At 36.0% G+C, this 19079-nt stretch overlaps 1 protein-coding gene across 3 annotated transcripts; it reads right to left on the minus strand.

Moving 5' to 3' along the window:
- Nucleotides 1-10245: 10245 nt before the first annotated feature.
- Nucleotides 10246-18703, minus strand: LOC113703385 (uncharacterized). Of its 3 annotated transcripts, XM_027224728.2 has the most exons (9): nt 18476-18700; nt 18307-18375; nt 18084-18113; nt 14797-14829; nt 13974-14044; nt 12722-12803; nt 10714-10806; nt 10536-10602; nt 10246-10437 (listed from the first exon to the last, which is right to left on the minus strand). In XM_027224728.2, exons 1-8 carry the CDS (start codon nt 18581-18583, stop codon nt 10552-10554), a joined length of 537 nt encoding a protein of 178 aa, XP_027080529.1. In that variant the 5' UTR covers nt 18584-18700; the 3' UTR covers nt 10246-10437; nt 10536-10551. The 3 variants fall into 3 exon arrangements, 2 of the variants coding, with proteins under 2 accessions (XP_027080529.1, XP_027080528.1); XM_027224727.2 differs by having other exon boundaries at nt 10246-10602; XR_011820124.1 differs by lacking the exons at nt 10246-10437; nt 10536-10602 and adding an exon at nt 11230-11317 and having other exon boundaries at nt 18476-18703.
- Between the last annotated feature and the right edge of the window lie 376 nt (nt 18704-19079).

Raw genomic sequence — 19079 nt, forward strand, 5'->3', positions numbered from 1 at the left:
AGTTGACACCCCAGAGGTTTCCCTGTTGTTGGTTTTCCGTCAGGGCTGTCTGGGATCCAATCATCATCCCAAATTTGTGTTCCTTTGCCATTTCCTATTTTCCTCTTTACTCCATTTTGCACATCTTTTCTTACAGCAGCTAAACTCTGCCATATCCAGGAGGCATTCTGAGGGACCTTACTGGTGAAGAGTGATTGTCTGGGGTAGTATTTTTCCTTTAGAACTCTACTGACTAACAAGTTTGGTTGAGTTAAAAGCTTCCAAACTTGTTTGGCCAGAAGAGCTGTATTGAATAATTGCAAATCCTTAAAGCCCATTCCTCCACTACTTCTCTTTTCTGTCAACTTCCTCCATCCAATCCAGTGCATCCTTTGCTTTCCATCAGTATCCCCCCACCAGTAATCTGCCATTTTAGCACTAATGTCCTTGTACATCTTGGTAGTCAATCTGAAGCACGACATGGTGTAAGTTGGCATGGCCATAGCTACAGCTTTTAACATTACTTCTTTCCCTGCCTGGCTTAGTAGCTTGTTTTTCCATCCCTGCAGCTTCTTATCAATAGAATTTTTTATGAACCCAAATACCTGCTCTTTAGATCTTGTTATGATCATGGGTAGGCCCAGGTATCGACCTTGTCCAATCTGCTGTATAGACCCCAATGTACGACAGACTTCCTCTCTCACTGTTTGGGTTGTATTTTTACTGAAGAACACTGAGGATTTATCCATGTTGATTAGCTGACCTGTTGCCTGTTCATACACTTTGAGGATCCTCATTAGTTTCCCAGCTTCATGCCTATTAGCTTTGCAAAAAACTAGAGAGTCATCAGCAAAAAACAAATGAGTGATTGCTAGTGCCCCTCTACTAATTTTGACTCCTGTTAACTCTTTTCCCACCTTAGCTTTCTGTAGCAGGTTAGACAGTCCTTCTGAGCACATTAGAAACAGGTATGGAGAGAGTGGATCACCTTACCTTATGCCTCTGGATGGGGTTATGAACTCCTTCTGCTCACCATTTATGTTGAATGAATAAGTCACTGAACTTATACAGGCAGTAATCCATCTTATCCACGTGTTGCAGAAGCCCATTCTTCCCATTATAGCTTTCAGAAAGTCCCATTCCACCCTGTCGTAGGCCTTAGACATATCCAGTTTCACAGCCATCGTACCAACACTACCATGTCTTTTGTTTTTCAAGAAGTGCAGCAGTTCATGGGAAAGGATGACATTATCTATGATTTGCCTACCTGGTACAAAAGCTGATTGGTTTTTGCTAATACACTTAGACAAGAAAGGCTTCAGTCTATTGACAAGAATTTTAGCAAGAGCTTTATAGACCACTTGGCACAGGCTTATTGGTCTAAACTGTTTGATCTCACTAGGACAGTCTACTTTAGGGATCAGAGAGATGACTGTGTGGTTTATGGCTTTGAGAATGACACTATTGTGAAAGAAACCTTGAATTGCACTTACCAGGTCCTGTTTGATAATGCTCCAGAATTTTTGAAAAAAGAGTGGAGACATGCCATCACTTCCAGGAGCCTTATTAGGGTCCATAGAGAAGAAAGCAGCCTTAATTTCCTCTTCCTCTACTTTTTTTGTCAGGTCTCTATTCATTTGCTCTGTTATGGAAACAGGAATCCCCTCTAAGATGTCCTCTAGCTCCCCCGACCCTGAACTCTTGAACAAGTCACCATAATAGTTAGCTATTTCCTTTTCCAGCTCTTTATCATTTGCAGTCCATTCTCCATTTGATTTTTTCAGCTTCTGAAGTCTATTTCTTCTCCTCCTTCCTTTCACAGTTGCATGGAAGAATTGAGTGTTTTTGTCACCCTCTTTTAACCATCTCACTCTAGACTTCTGGTTCCAATACATCTCTTCATTCTCATATGCCACTTTCAGCTGTCCTTTCATCTCCTGCACCCTTTGCCTTTTGTTTTCTGTCTCTGATGCCTTAATTTCCTCAATCTGGTTTTTACACCAATTGATTCTTTCTAGTGAGTTCCCTTTCTTGCTACTGCTCCACTTAAGAAGTTCAACTCTGCAATTCCTTATTTTCTGTTTCACCTTGAACCATTTAGTTCCTTCGCAATTGACATTCCAAGCCTCCTTCACCACCTTCTCAATCTCATCCTGTTGGAGCCATCTTTTATCGAACTGAAATCTTTTTTTCCATCTCTTCCTTTCCTTGTCAGTTTCTAGTATCAACATGCTGTGATCAGAAGCTTGCGATTCAATATGTGTACACTTAGCATCCTCATAGCATTGTGACCATGCAGTGGAACATAGGCCTCTATCCAGTCTTTCTTTTACTTCACCATTTCCATACCAGTTATTGCTCCATGTCCACGGCTTCCCTACAAACCCAACATCCAGCAGTTGATTCTCATTTATAAACTTTCTAAAGTCATGAAAGCTTCTAAGATCTCTCCTCCTACCACCCCATTTTTCATCATTTGAGGTGATGTCATTGAAGTCACCCATGATAATCCATTTATCACCCCATCCTACTTTCCTTCTATTCAGAACTTCCCACTGCCCTCTCCTTATTTGACTATCACAGCTTGCATAGATTCCAATAAACCACCAGGTTTCCTTTTTTTCTTCATCTTCCACCTTAGCCTCAATTCCATAACACATTCATTACCAGTATAGAATTCCTGCATATATATTAGTTTCCAGGTGTAGAATTCAATAGAAGGGACTGGCAATCATGGCATGCCAGGATGGAGGATGGTTTTAGGAGTAGGTCTATACGTGCATGTGCAAATTTGTTAAAAATGGTAACATGCAGATGAGTGTTGGATTTGGGAACAACAACCTTGACAAACTTGTATCAGAAACTCAGCTAATCTATCTAAATATTCTGAGCCAAACCCTCTATTCAGCAATTTGGTCTTCAATTTCCTTTCTTACATTAGTAAATTGGATCAGTAATGGAAGGTTCAAAATTAAGCTGGTTGGCAAAATAACATATGGTGGCTTTTGTTTTTGTATCGCTCTGGTAAAAGCCTCTTGCATGCTGTTTCAAATCACATCTCAAAAGCATAGACTGGCTAGGGATGCAAAAACTAATTTCAAGACGATTAACTAAAGTTTTACTACACGTCTCTGCTAGAAACATGAAAATACCCATCAAACTTCAGATAGCTAACACGTACGGGAAACAAATAGCTATTGGAATGTAAAATTTTCACAAACAATTAAAGCATAACTCTTTCAGCATGTGTTAGCTTTACATATTCCCTCTGTCCGAAGATTGCAGTCAATTTTCAAGAATTTAACTTTTTATGAATACAAGTAGCCATTGTGTCCTGATGTGGTGGCTTTAGGTGAATTAAGTACAGAACTATACTACAGATGGAAGTTGACTAGAGTTGTTCTTGGTACAAAATACTGAATTTTTATCAACACTATTCCTATTTTTTTGAAGTGAAACAAATTACGATTCTCGACTCTCTACAGCACCTAGTTGATAAACTAATTTTAGGAACAAATAAATCAAAACGATTCTCATCAACATATGTTTGTTTTCGGTATCCTTGATTTGTTTGGTGCTTACTAGTAGAAAATTGGTTTAATTTCTTTTAGACAGGTTTCTTGTTTTATGTGAAAGTAATTAATTTCCTAATTGGTTTTAGTTGCTTGAAATAGTAGCTAAGAAATTTCTTATTTGTATGAGTTTAGAAATTAGAACTTATTTCTTATTCTATATTAGTCTAGGAATTAGTATTGGTTTTCTATTGTTATTTGGTTCTTGGCCAAATAATGTTCTATATAAATAGGTGGGTTGACATACTACAAAACTGGCACACAAGGGCGATATGTGACCTTATACATAGGGTAAGAGAAAGTTCTTGGAAGATGAGATGTGGTATATAAGGGTAGAGTTTGAGTTCAAATTGTACTCTTGTATAGGGTTTTCCTCTCATAATAAAGATTTGATTTTCTCTCCATAGACGCAGGCTCAATCATAGAGTTGAATCACGTAAAATCTTGTGTGTTGTTAATTTTTCATGTTTGTAATTTGTTTGTCATTGAATTGTTATATTCTTGATGTCTCAATAATAGTGTACTCCACGCTTGGATTCCAATAAACTGATATCAAAGCGAGGTTCATGGTTGGATCTTGGTTAATTATTGAGATCAAGTGGGTTGATGATTGTTACCAATTCAATAATTTAATGATTGATATCCTTGTTTCAATGGTTTGACAAGAAACCTTGAAAGTGAAGGATGAGAAGTCGAAAAGCATAGAAATACTTGACGGTGAATTTAGTTAGGTGATTCAAGGGTTAAGAAAAAGGTGGAGTCCATTAATGATTTTGGGCATGAGTCAGTGGAGCTTTTCTCACAATTCCAACAGTTGATATTTCATCCCGATAGTTTTTAGATTCAAATTATATTCTTTGGGCGGGTATGACATGTGTTCCAAAGAAACAAAGGAATCTAATTTTTAAGTGCCAGAAGACTTTGATGGCTACAAGTTTTACATTACAGGTAGAGTATTGAAAATCACACATGGCGAGATAATTCTGAGGATGAGGAGAAATATGATAATTTTACTACTCGATTGTTTCAATTGTTAGAGATAGAGCTTACAAAAAGGGAATTTCGAATTACAAGTGGACGTAAGAAGAAATCTTGCGAAGAGAGATGGTGAATTAAGGTACCTTCTCGCCAGTCAACTAAATGTTGAATTCGATTAGTTATACATGTTCATTTGTCGATTGAATTAATTGAAAATAAGATTGTATTGATTCGAGTGTGCAGTTAGGCACCAAGGTATTAGGTGGTAAAAAGACAAATGAGATTTTTTGTTGGATGGTTTGTTGTAGTGAGAAGAAATTCTACGAAGGGAGATGGTTAATTAAGACATCTTCTCATGAGTCAACTAAATGTTGGACTCAGTTAGTTATACATGTTCATTTGCCAATTGAATCAATTGAAAACAAGTATTGATTTGAGTGTGTAGTTAATCACCAAGGTTTTTGGTGGTAAAAAGGCAAATGAGATTTTATGGATGGTTTGTTGTGTTTGCTAAAAGAAATATTTGTCAAGATGGAGATTTGTTAGGAAATTGGTTTAATTTCTTTTAAACAGATTTTTTGTTTTTATGGAAGTAACTAATTTCTTAATTGATTTTAGTTACTTGTAGTTGTAGCCAAGAAATTTTCTATTTGTGTGAGTTTAGGAATAAGGACTAATTCCTATTCTGTATAAGTCTAAGAATTAGTATTGATTTCCTGTTATTATTTGACTCTTGGCCAAATAGTATTCTCTATAAATAGATGGGTTGATATACTATAACGAGGGCACACAAGGGTAATATATAACCTTATACATGGGGTGAGAGCTGGTTATTGGAAGATGAGAGATGGTATGAGTTTGAGTTCAAATTGTATTCTTGTATAAGATTTTCCTTTCATAATAAAAAAGTGATTTTCTTTCCATGGACGTAGCCTTAATGATGGAATTTAACTATGTAAGTCTTGTGTGTCATTAATCTTTCATGTTTGTGACTTGTTTGTTATTAAATTGTTATATTTTTGATATCTCAATAATAGTGTATTTCGCGCTTGGATCCCAAACTTACCATCTACAAATGGTGTGGGGTGTACTGAATTTCTTTACAATGGCAGAAATGGTTGTTCAGTAATAATTTTTTTTTCTTTTTGTTAGTTTTGAAAACATAACTCGTATTTTACAATATCCAAAAATGGAAAAAATGAAAAAGATAACGGGCAAGAAATCGAAGCCTGCTTAAGTTTAAACGTGTTCTTCTTCAACGTCCATTTCACAAAATTTTCCTTGGATATTGATTGAAAAAGCATGGTTACATAGCAAACGTATCTTTCTCTGGTAGGTTTCAATTTTCATCATCATTAATTGTTAGACAATTTCAATTACGTACACAAGACCGTTACCAAGAACTAACAAGCCAACCCTGCATACTTCCTCTATGGTTAACATCTGCAAAATCTACGTGCAAATTGGGAACACTCTGTGACTCAAAATCATGGCAGAGAATGGCAGTTTTTTCTGACAAAAACAGTAGCGTGACCACAGAGATCAGTATTTGACAATAACTATGCTCATATATTATGCGTCTTTGTCTACCCCCGTTGAAGTTTCCTCGTATCAACTATGAATCCTTTCCTTCTGTCTTCGTTTTTTCAATATCAAGGTTGCGTTTAATATCAAATATGAATCCTTTCCTTCTGTCTTCGTTTTTCCTTGGCTCGTTTCTGGTTTAACTGTAGTTGATATCAACAAGTAAACCAGTAGCATTTCAACATTTGGGAGATCCTCCCTCTCAAATGCCATGGACAAGAAAAAAGATTTGCAAGTTCATAGTTGATTTCTTTGTTAGGGGCCACACTGCAATTGATTGTTTTCTTGGTTATTTTTAACTTTTCCTTAATAGACTGCAGCAGTTGATGACCGAGTGCCTTGACATTCATGCATTTTGCGAAAAGCTGATGGCAACCAATTTGTCAAAAAATACAATAGTTCAACATAGTCATGAACATAATATAGTTTGACAGTTTAGCCTCACATGACTGACCAGCTTCGTACCCCTTCAAGGTTAAAACTCATTATTATCATAGAATTAAGCAACCGGTTTTGGTTGCCGGGTTCAACTAGTTAGTATAAATCAAGATTGTCAGCTGAAATTTCCAGAGCAGTTTGAAAGGGCGACCCTTAAATTTTCAAGGGGCAAATGTTCAACTCAAGAAGACTTGAGGATGGCAGCCCTTCCTGGCCCCTAACATCATTTCGGCTATCACTTCAAAATAATCGAAGGGACTAAATCCACCTCCCATCATCTTAATTTAAAGCATTGAGAATTCCACAGCATTTTATTAAAACATGAACAAGATACGAATTTAGTATGAAAGAGTGTTGATTTTGCCTCTTCCCATGAAACTTCTGAATTATAGAATATGTGATTTAAGCACATGCTCTGCAATAGCAAATAAGTCCTTTTTTTTTTAATTGATATTTTGAAATCTGCATGAAATTATGAAATATGAAGACTCAGTTTTTTTTTTTTTTTTTTTTATCTTAAGACTCAGTTGTAATTCAAACTATATTAGTCTAGCATAAGTTACAATAATTGATATTAATGGAAAATAAGGGTGTACCACACGTTTCTGGTATATACTACTAGAATTGGTAAATGTCAAAATAGATGCTAGAAAAATAAGGAACTATCTGTCTCAATCTCACACATACAAAGAGGTCCAAATCCAATATTTTATCCATACGACTTTGCTTGAATTTAATAGCTTAACAAAGTGGCTGACTTGGGCGTTTATCTCTCAACATATCTTAAAATGTCCACTTGTCTTTCATCTAGCAATGGTCCCATGCTTCATGGTATTTATAATGAGGTTTTGAGCTATAAATGCTCCCCTCTTCCATCAGATTTCTCAATGACATATTAATTTCCAGCTCGAAAGTTTGGATCCAAAATCAAATCTGACGTTAGGGGTTGGAAAGTTCAACTGAAAAACAAACAATATCTGAGTCAAAGCGACACGTAGGGAAAAAAATTGTCTATCTTACATATTAGTCAGCCACAGCTACCAAGTCCACGAATGATGGATCCAAAGGGTGCAGGATTTCAAAATTGTTTCTAACATTAAGAAAAAAAAAATCTCTACCCAAATATGAAAGTAAACCCCAAAAAAAAAGGACTAGGAAAAGGCCTATAGTTGAGGCACAAAAGTTCAGAGTTGTTTCTTCCTGAATTCATAAACAAGATGATAAAATATCTATGGTAGAGATACAAAAGTTCGAGTTTGGTTTCGAATTTCCTTCAAAAGCATATATTCATTTCGAGAGTGTAGTATATTGATGGATGCTAAATAATTGCAACAACATGAAGGGAACAATTATCCCACCTATCCTAGAACAATCTTAACTCCTCCAATATGTATCTACATTTGCTGTTTTTCTTTTGTTTGTTGTATACCAGAAGAACAAATTTCAAAAATGGAGGCTAATTATTCGGCCTGCAGGCTGTCAATAAATTAGGGCTAGAAAGTGCATTTGCAATTTGTGTCATGTCTGATCTCATTAGGTACCAGCGAGGCTCACTGGAATTCGTCACGAATGAGCATATGAAGATAGTAGTAATACCTCTGGCACTTTCATCTCATTATCTAAAGAGAGAGAGAGAGAGTTGAAGTTTCTATTCAAAATTTGCAAGCAGACTATCCAGGTGTCCAAAATGTAGTCATCATGGCCCAGAAAATAAATTGTCAAGAAACTTTTTATGTGCTGTCATCTCGATGGTTGAATTATTGATACATCGACCTTATTTACCATAATAATAATAACAATTATTATTGTCTCGATTCTCTCTGCATTAGAGATGACCCCATCTGCAGAATGCACTTACCTACTGAAAAAGACCCAAAACACCAGATACAATGGAAGAAATCCAGTTGAACAATTCTTCATTTTGAAACTTGCCCTGAAATTCTTCGTTTTCATGTCAAAGAAACGTGAATTTCTAAACTAAAAGGAGGATGGGAAATATACGCACTTGGCAACGAAGTTTTGTCCAATATTTTAAGCAATAAACATGAAGAGGACACATGTCTAAACATCTTATGCAATCCAAATATCTTTTATTGTTGGTCCCATAAATTTCTTCTGCGGCAAAATTATGGCAGTAAAGCAGGTAAGCTAGCAATTCGTGTATAAGACCTTTTGAATGACTTGACTAACAATACAATGCTGTGCACCTATGCTCTACCAGTCAAACTATGCATGTATTTTGAAGTGATATGTATACTTTAAACTAGTTGACAATTTCATCAAGTCCAAGGGACGAATATATGGATAAATAAAGTCAACACCCTTAAAATTCTCGAGGGCTCCATCATATCTTAGCCTGAGTAAACAGCCAAGGAGGCAAGTCTTCTTTGTACAACCCATTACCAACTTCTCATTATGAGTTCAACCACGTGTTTTAATCAGATACCTTTGATAAGAATTATTTGGGTAGCCTTTAGGGCACAGATGGAGAGGGAGACAATAGTCAGCTCTTTTATTTGTTTTCTTTATTAAGATGGAAGTCAGGCATGTGACACCTTTTTTTTTTTTCCGGACGCAGGAGGTATCCGGGCTTCGGGCAAGCCGGACCCGACTAATCCTCCTGCGGTTCAAGAGGAGAGGCCCCTTCCCCTTGAACACGTTAACCCTGGGACTCGAACCCTGGTGGGGGATGGACAACGCACCTGAGGAGGGATCGTGACCAACCGAGCTACCTAGGTGGGGCGTCAGGCATGTGATACCACTAATGGAAATCAAGCATTGAAGGGTTCTGATTACTCTATGTAGGATGTAGCTATTTACTTTCCCTCTGTGACCATGTGCAGTAATTCAGTGCTATGAGGTCTCTCTCTCGATTCAAAGCATATCTCTTTAGATGTTGCTGTATCCGTCATAATTGAGATAGTGATATCCAAACGAGATTTGAGTTGTGAAAAATGTTCTGACAAAAGATACAGCATAATTTTGAAAACATCAGTGTAAGGAGAAAGATGACAATCTAGAGCAAAACTTACATAACAAAAAAAAAAAATTCTAAAGGCGTACGAAGTTTAGTTTGAAAACAGAACCATGAGAAATTCTGATCACAATCTTGAGGAAAACTAAGAATTTTAGAAAGAAAACACTGTAGAAAAACTGCATCACAATTAAAGAGCAAATTAAGATGATTAGTTCAAAGTCTGGGAAAACCTTAAAGCACAAAGCATTATTAAATAGGTCCAGTATTTCCTCTTATTATTTATTAGACTCTGAAAATAACTTTTCTGGAATACATATTCCTTCTTCATCCCTCAAAAATTATTAAGAACAATCATAATTATTGACATTCATGACTGTATGATGAGGGAGGGCAGTTACACAAGTGTTAGGTATGATATTAGCTCTAAAATGAAGACTGGAGTAGGTCACCATTATGTTTTAAGACATACTAACTTTATTCAGTTCTAGGTTGGGAGCAAGTAGAACATATGAAACATCATGATTTTTAAATTTTTAATGCTTAGCCACAGATGACAAGCGAAACCTTTTTTGTTCACCACCATCACTTTAAAGTTGGATTTTCTAATTAGTTGCATTCTTTGGGTAACTGAACTAGAGCCTTCTAGCAACTAAGTTAATTAGCATGCATCAAGAATTTTAGATAGAAGAAAATTATGACAGCCAAAAAAGAGAAATATTAACAAATAGCAAAATAATCTTTCCATTGCTATCTTAAAAGCCAAGAGAATTCAGGGTCATAATAGAAAATCAACCATCAGTTGGTGCTTGACGGAATTTTGCAGTACTGATCTGCTAACCTCATTAGCAGCTCAGAAGAGGGAATAAGCAGGACCTTATCAACAAGCCTAAGCTATTTGTTTATGATACCCTGCCAAGAAGATGTATATGCAACAAAGATCAACTCCAATGCTCAGCAAAGTCGAGAACTGCACAAAAGTTGAAAGGCAATATGCAATAAACTAAAACCGGAAGTTAGTGAGGATCACGAGCCAGTATTGTTGCCAATCTCATAGCTCCTAATATCCATCCACAACTGCAAAATTCCATGAAATGATTATTCATTGAAATAAATGATATGCATCAGTCAGAAAATCACTAGAGGCTTGAAAAGCAGAAGATAATCAGAACAGAAACAATACATTACCTTGTCAACAACATCTGCAACACCTGAGACATCTTGCTTTTTTTTCTTTAGGAGATCAAGATGAGAACTCATGAGACGATTTTGGTCTTCTGCCTGCCAAAGTCATGCTTTACATAATTAGAATACAACTTTCCTGTGTGCTCACATTTGGGAAAAAAAAGAGAACCATGAAAAGTAAAAGGCTTCTATGAAAAAATGAGGTGCTGCACCAGAACGAACAATTATTTTGTACAGATGTATGTATGCCTCCTTAGTTGAAAATCAAGAAGCTTATAGATAAACTCAGAGAAGAATCAAGTCATTGATCAACCAGATAGACAGCATCATTTATTGCTCATAATCAAGATTAATTTTTCAGTAGTGGAATCCATAAAAAGTTTTTCAATGACTCAATGCCTTTTGATTTGCTTTTGGGTTCCAATAGATCAGGAAAACTATCTAGAATTATGATCTGCTATGGCTGTAGGAAAATAGATAACCTTAGTGGCAGAAGAGAGGGGAAAACCTTTACTATACCTGGAAAACAATATTCTTCATGAAGGAAATGTTGTTACTAATGTGGTTAAGGCAGCCGAAACCCATTAATCAGCTAACTGTACTTGACCTTGCCAAAAATATAACAACATCAGATCATGCTAGACTTCTAAGCCATAGACATTTGCCACGCTCTTATAGACTAATATCTGAAGTTCTAAGGCTTGTTTCATTTGGATTGTAAGTACCAGCAGTTATTTCAAGAATGGTCTTTCTTTTCTCCTTTTATCTGAGTATATCAACCTACAGAAGGAGATTTACATACATTACTTCTGCATTTATGACCATATTTTAGTTAAGCTAGCATTATAATGTCAGTAGCTCTTTTACTCTGGCTGTCTCATACTAATACTAAAGTTTGCACTTCAACTCCAACATCCACTGTTATGATTCTTCTAGAAAACAATATGGTTCCTTTAGTTAGCATTTTTTACATCTTTCCAACGTTAACCTATACAAGCATTGTCTAACATCTTAATCACACCAACTTGAAATAAATGTGCTAAGGAGATGAATAAAAACAGAAAATGGGGAATTATTTAACTATTTTTGCACCGCAAATAGAGGAAGTTGGAGTCTGACCAAAAGATAATAACCAAAATGAAACTTTCTGTAAAACAAAATTAGAGTAACAGGAAACGACGAAGGAATATGGGTGCCACAATTTTGCATAAGAAGTATTAAAGGAACTTATCTTGTCACTACGATTTTCTGTCTAGCATAAACCCTTGGAGCCCATTACATTCCTCCAGGATATATGGATGTGAAAAAATCAGTTCTACAGGCCTAGAACAAATAGGCAACCCAAACCTGTCTTCTGGAACCAGGCATTGGTATTTTGCAAAACGTTATTCATTAGTGCTATGATTGTTTCCACCCTCACCATCAATATCTACCTATAGCTCCCGACAAAATCCAAACTCTACCTTGAAGAATCTTAATCAACCTCACAAAGTTAGTATGGAATCTTTAAGCCTCTTACATGTTCTAAAAGTTTGCTTCTTCCAGATTTTAGACTAGTTAAAAAAACCAGCCAACTCAACAAGCCCATTGATCAACCACCTTTTCAGATCATTGGCGGGAGCTAGTTGGCCAACCAATCTAGATTTATCAAAAACAAATTTAATTATATCTCCAAAATAAAAAATTTAAAAAAGAAAAATGATGAAAGGGATTGGTCCCACTGGGACAGAAATATGAAACAAATCTCCAGTATCCTATTCATTATGTTGCCCGGTATATGTCCCTTCTATCCTTCCGGGCACCATGTAACCTATATGAATTCACTTATCACCAGATATCCATCCTAATTAGAACTGAAGAACCTAGGAAATATGTGATGCAAATCACAATGTGTACATTTTCATCATAAGTTATCTAGAAATCTGAACTGACAGGTAACTATTTTTTAAACAAATTCAGAACAAACAAAAAACAAGATGATTGCACATCCAAAACATTACATTTTACTCACCTTCTCCAAAATACCTGTCAAGTAGTGGATCTCATTCTTCTTTACCTCTAACAAAGATGGTCTAATTGCTCCAATATTACTCCTGCATTTTGTCATGCATTCTACTTAGCCAAGATAAGAATATTTTTTGCAAGATAGGCAAGAAAGCCAAATGCAGAAGTTTTAAATTTAATTCAAGGAAAAACTACAATTTTCATCTTTAAAACATATAGTCTATTCAAGCTCATAGTCACCAACACACCCTTTATCTATATTTAGTGATGTAGAATCCAGAAATTAGTATACACAAAAGAAACTTAGTAGCCACAAGAGATTCCACTTTGAAACAGCAAGAGCTCTAAAGACAAGAAACATTGGCATCAATAGACAAAAATAACAATTTTCTTACGTTAAAACAACCGTAAAGCAGAATGCTATGCTCCCTGAAAAGAGTCATGTTTACAGAGCATTACAATATAGAACAAGGGAGTACTTTTATGTCTTGAATTTCTGACTTGCTCATCTCTTGAATTGCTAACCACTATACATTAGAATGGACCAAACCTCAAGTTATCTGTTAGGTTGCTCATGTCTTGAATTTCTGACGTGTGTTTCAAGTCAGCATATTAGACTGGAATAAAACTCCACTTATCCATCAGGCTGCTTACTGGGAGAACACCCTGACTGATTCTCTTATTCCACTCAATTCTCCCTTCTTTAACATTAGAACAAAGTGGCTTTGTTTGGATTGAGATAAATTCAGATAAAATAATTTGCTTCACAAATTCAATCACCTTTTTATCTCACATACATCATATCACAAAAAGTGTTACAGTGATTATCTCAAATAAATCATCCAAATAAACTCCTATCCAAACAAACCCACTAGTATTTTTTTATCATAAACTACTCCATACTTTATCCAAGTAATCAAGACGTACAGTCAGGAACCGAATCACTTGCTAGAATGTATCCAAAATCATCAAGAAGAATGATAACTAATACACACAGGCAAGGCCCCCCTGACTGTCTCCTCCCATGCACACTCTCTTTCTTACTGCATGCTTGTATTTTCAAATGCACATTTATTTGACTATGGCATTCAAAGCATGCAATGGCTACCATTTAGGCATCTATGTTTTCTCAGTGCCTGCATATCAAATACCCTCTCTTACCCATTACAGTTCTCTTGCATGCTGCACCCAACTTATTAACATAATGTTATAGAAACAACAAAGCTGATGCAAGCATTATTATTCTCTTGAAAGCTTACTTCTCAGCAAATAACAGGTCCAATTGTTGTTCTTCTACATGCTGCTCAACAGTATCAAGTATGGTTCCTGCCTGCAAGCAAATGGTATGAACCAGAAATTGACAATCACTACATAGATACTTCGAAAACAAGTTGAAGTCTAACAAAAGATGACAAGGACACAATTAAAGAGCTTAGTCACAAGAGACAAGCAGATAAAATTTTTACAAATTGTCTACTATCAAGCTACAAACTGGAAAAGAAAATGTATCCAAATTTGAAGATGTTGTCAGATTCTGTCCTCTTCTTAATGTGCACGATACATATTGGAGGAATAGAGTTGGAATTAGGAAGAGAGAGAGAGAGAGAGAGAGAGGAGTTGTTTATGACATAACAATTTACAGTTTTGGAGAAACTAATCACCAGAGTAATGTACTAGCCATGGCTCATAATAAATGCTTCCTCTTCCCAGGAGACAAGGGTAAGTCCATGGTTTTAGATACCCTCATACAGCAACGACGCTCTCTTCCCACATTGAATCGAACCAGTAGTTAAGGATAATAATAGCAAAATGAAGTTAGGATGAATGGTAGTCTGATTTTGAGTGTCTAGAAACTAGTTACAGCCTGCCTCTTCCTAGAATTGACAGTCACGCTATGGAGCTCAAATATGTCGTAGTAATTTTCATCCGAAACATCTTAATGCTTTAATTTTCTTATTACAATTATACCGTTCTATTTTCTTACCACCTTTTTGAGTTAGATTAAGACTAAATAAACTTCCGTTTGTGCACATTTACTATGAGGGCACAGGTCCATATGATGAAACCATAATCAAAGAATACCTGTGTTTCAAGACACAATGACTCGAACTGATCCTGCATCATTGAAACAGAGAACAGTTAGAACATGATCCTTTCCTTTCTCTTTCCTAATGTATGAAAAAAACAAGGTATTGAAACCATGACAGGAAGACAGCTCAAATGATACGAGTTTAGATATCAAAACCAGATACAAAGCTGCAGAAGTTCTTGGTGATCCACATTCTCATCAAGACATCTCTGGCAAATTTGATGTATTAATGAGGAAACATCTAACAGAAGCACCTTTGGATATAATCCGAGAAATAACAGAAAATTGCAACCAAAGATGGTGTAAGTCTAAGTACTAGAAAAATGCAAACAGAGCAAATACATATCCTGCTCATGAAACAACTATATATGTGTTTTCTCCAAAATTGCCAACTTAAATGTTCTAAATGACTTGCATAACGCATCTAAAAGAAAGAAAGTGAAAGAGAGGACAAATAAAACACTTGGCAAATGCAGAAGGTGTGCTATATTACTACTCAGAGTTTCACGGAGTCTCAGAGGATTCTCTTTCCCCATCTAAATGACTGGCAAGAATCAAGGGATCACAGAAGGTTTCTTCCCATGACCCCTGCAGAGAAAGCCTTTCTTTGAGCTATATGCAGAGTCAATCCGCTTTCAAAGCCTGTTACTGTTGTTTGGGCTGGTTCCTTAAAACCCACAAAAGGATGGCACAAGAGCCAGCCAAGCAGTCTAGAGCAGTCAAGGAAGGTGGGATATAGCTAGTTATGGAAGCTCTGGGAGAGCTTTCTAGCAGCCTACAAAACCCATGGAGCCAAAGAGACCCTAGGCACCTAAATGAGCCTTCGGAGCCGGTGATCTGTTCTGCATAAGATCCTCTCTCTCTCACTTGACGAAGCGTGCAACCATTTTATGTTCTCCTTATATTAGGGGTAGGAGTCACTAAACACCACCCTGGTCCGTGTGGGAATGGCTTAAGGCTTAAGGGATTCGGTGGAGTCATTATACCACAGGTCCAGAACAATGCACACGCGCAGTCTTCTTATATTACTTATTTCAATTTCTATAGGGTGATCTTGCAGAATCGGTCCAGAATCAGCCCAACACAATTCAGTTTCTCTTGGAGCTAATCCAGTCATACGTTTTTTACTGATTCATTTTCTATATCTTCAAATTGTAGACTAAAATTAAGTGCAGCCAACTAGTTGCCCAGCCATTTGAATGCTATGAATGAAAACACTATTCATTATCCAACATAATAGGTATGGGAGAAAAATAAATTCCTGCAAATTATTCTATCATTTGATTGCTAAGTCCTTCTTTGATAAATTATCAATATCAGCCACAGCCAATAGAATAGGAAGAGAAATGAAATGGGTGGAGTACAACAATTTGCAGTCTTCACTTTCTGCCATCAATATAAAATCCCCAACAGCTTAGTTTGGATTGAAAATCGAAATTCTCTAAAATCATCTTGTGTCTTTACATACGGTAAAAGATAAACCGTTAGACGCCCTTAGCATATCATAGTGCAAATGTGGCCAATGTGCATAGTGCGACATGTACCACATTTGAAGAAAATCTGATATAGCACAAAACTTCTTCAGGAACTATAACGCTACCATACTATACCATCTTGAAAAGAAAAAAAATAGGTTTCACATAATTGACTCACATAAAACTATTTTAAGGGGGAACTAGCTTGACTAAAGATTTTATAACAATATAATAGAAAACAAAAGGCTAGAAGCAAAATGATTACATCCAAAGTCATTCAGTGAAGTTTAATGTGCACAAGACTTGATTGTCTTTACAATTAAAAGTCCTAAAGACTGATGTCTATTTGCAAGTTCAGACCTATATAATTGATTAATTTGCTATTTCCATCGTAGAACTGAATGCACTTTATAACCATGTTCAGTTGATAGCACCCAGTTGTCTATTCTTAATGTATAGATATATACCCAGAAATGATAACATAATACCACTTAGCCCATTCCAACACATTTTTTACTGTAACTAGTTAGTAGATATTCAGAAATGCTTCCAATTTTACCCATTACAAAACTCTGCAACAACCTTAAAATGATATATAAATAACAAAGTCACAGACTGTGTTTAATTAAATCATCAACCAACTACTATTGGAATGAGAGCTTGAATGTGAGTTGGTAGAGCAGATCAATTTTTGAACATGAGATGAAATACGCTCAGGTTCTAAGACAGTTTCCTTTGCACCTTATGTACCGAAATTATTGGTTCACTAAGACATATGACCTAGCAAATCTAGTTCGGCGCCCAGTCCAGCCTAGTGAAACCTACTATTAGCATCATGAAATAAGATTAAGCTTATGAACTTCTTGTCACACGATCAACTAAAGAAAAGTGAAGAATGGGGTGAATTCTGGATGATTAAATTCTAAGATGCGCTCAAGAATATTTCTTGCATACTAGAAAAACTTGAGGAAATGCAACTCATAAAGCTTTCACAAATAAAAGAAATGCTAACAGTAGGTTGCCATACAGAACGCTATGTACTTTTTGCAGATCAAAAGACAAACTGTGGCTATGAATAGGCTACATATCAGTCTACTCCAAAGCTCAGGTGCAAAAAAGAAAATTAAAACGAGACTATTAGAAGCAGCAAAAGCCTTAGGAATTAATACAAAGAAAAATAAGCTTGCAATCATCAGCATCTACTTCCAAATTGTAGCTTATTGACGCCTTTCAAGCACTTGTAACTAAGACATAGCATGACTAACTCTTCCCTTCATAAAAGCAGCCAACACAACAGCAAATGTCGTATTGGTTTGACAACATCAGATAATGGAGCACAACCTCAAAGAACACTTCGTTTGACGTGACCAATACATTTTGTCAAACACTTGGACTTTAAAAGTTGGAAGCACTCACACAGAATATACTTCAATATCTAGCTATGTACTAGGAATTTAAGTTGAACGAACTGAGAATTTTTGCAAGCAAACAAATTCAATAAGCTTAAGCATTTGACAACCATTTCTTCTTTTGGATTGTCATTAATATATTGACCAGCTATACAGTTCCCTAACATTATCATTCTCCATCTACTCTTTTGAAACTGATCGTATTGAAAATCAACCACATTTTGTACGAACCAAGATGAAATAGGACCAGATACTTTTATGAGCAACTATTAATCTTTGATAGTGTAACAGCAATTCATTTTGCTCTAACTTTTCCTGGGCTCAATCCGTTAACCTTGGTGAGGTAGAAAAATGATAAAAGAAAAAGAAACTCATAAAACTGTCAAAATGGCATACCTCTATATTTCCATGCAAAGAAGAAATAACCTGAAAACAAAAATTGCAGAAATAAGAGTTACTTCAAATATTTACACAATTCAAAAATAAATCCAAGAAATAAATACTTTCAAGTACCAAACGACTTAAAAGAAATTAAACTAAGCAAATTTACCTCGATTTTGAACTTTTTATTAGAAAATTCATATATAAAAAAAGAAGCAATTTAGGCGTGAGAGAATACCTCAATGAATAGGCGATGGAGGCCGTCTTTCTCGGGGTCGGTAAACTTCGGAAAAGCTTTGCAGAATTCCTGGAAGTATTCCAATTTAAAACTAGAACCGAAATTAATTACTCAAATAGAAAAAAGAAATTGATTTATGCAGTTTTGGTTGCAAAAAATTACAAATGACCTCTTTGGAGCAAGCTGTGAGGAGAGAACGTAATCCGAGCTTGAACGATTTCTTCAAATTCAGGTGCCTTGACCCCTGAATTTTCGAAATTTCACTGAAATTTTCCATTTCGATTCTCGTTTTCCTTTTCTAACTCGCCGGCGGTAGGGTTTAGAACCTAGAACCGTAGGGCTCGCCGATCTGGGGTTTTTGAAATAGAAGGCGGGAGAAGTAAAGGTCGTACTTTCACAAACTTCCGCTGAGAATTGTGCCGATTCCACGTGGCTCCAATTAGGTTTTCAGAATTACATTTATCACCCTTACAAATTTGAGGGTCTTAACAAAATTAGTCAAATTCAATTGAATTTTTCAACGAGTAGGATTAGGGTTTAGATATCTATACTTCTATACAATGCTTTTGAAACTCGGACTGGCCATCGACTCAGTCAAGATTTGGGGTCAGGGGTCAATGGATTCGACCAGGGTCGAACCCATCCAAGAACCGGATGACGTCATCATGATGTCGTAAATATATTTAATTTTAAAAATTAATGTATTATGTAAAATTTCTAAAAACATATTAATACTAAGAAATGTAGGTGTAATGTATGTTTGATATTTCTAA

The sequence above is a fragment of the Coffea arabica genome, chromosome 8e, assembly GCF_036785885.1.
Source record: "Coffea arabica cultivar ET-39 chromosome 8e, Coffea Arabica ET-39 HiFi, whole genome shotgun sequence".
Lineage (NCBI taxonomy): Eukaryota > Viridiplantae > Streptophyta > Magnoliopsida > Gentianales > Rubiaceae > Coffea > Coffea arabica.

Excerpts from the sequence above, each read along its gene's own strand:
- LOC113703385 (XM_027224728.2), bottom strand. The coding sequence starts at position 18,583 with ATGGAAAATTTCAGTGAAATTTCGAAAATTCAGGGGTCAAGGCACCTG. Across the intron at positions 14,830-18,083 it reads CTTTGCATGGAAATATAGAG|GATCAGTTCGAGTCATTGTG; the intron begins GTATGCCATTTT and ends TCAATGATGCAG. Across the intron at positions 10,807-12,721 it reads TGACAGGTATTTTGGAGAAG|GCAGAAGACCAAAATCGTCT; the intron begins GTGAGTAAAATG and ends TGACTTTGGCAG.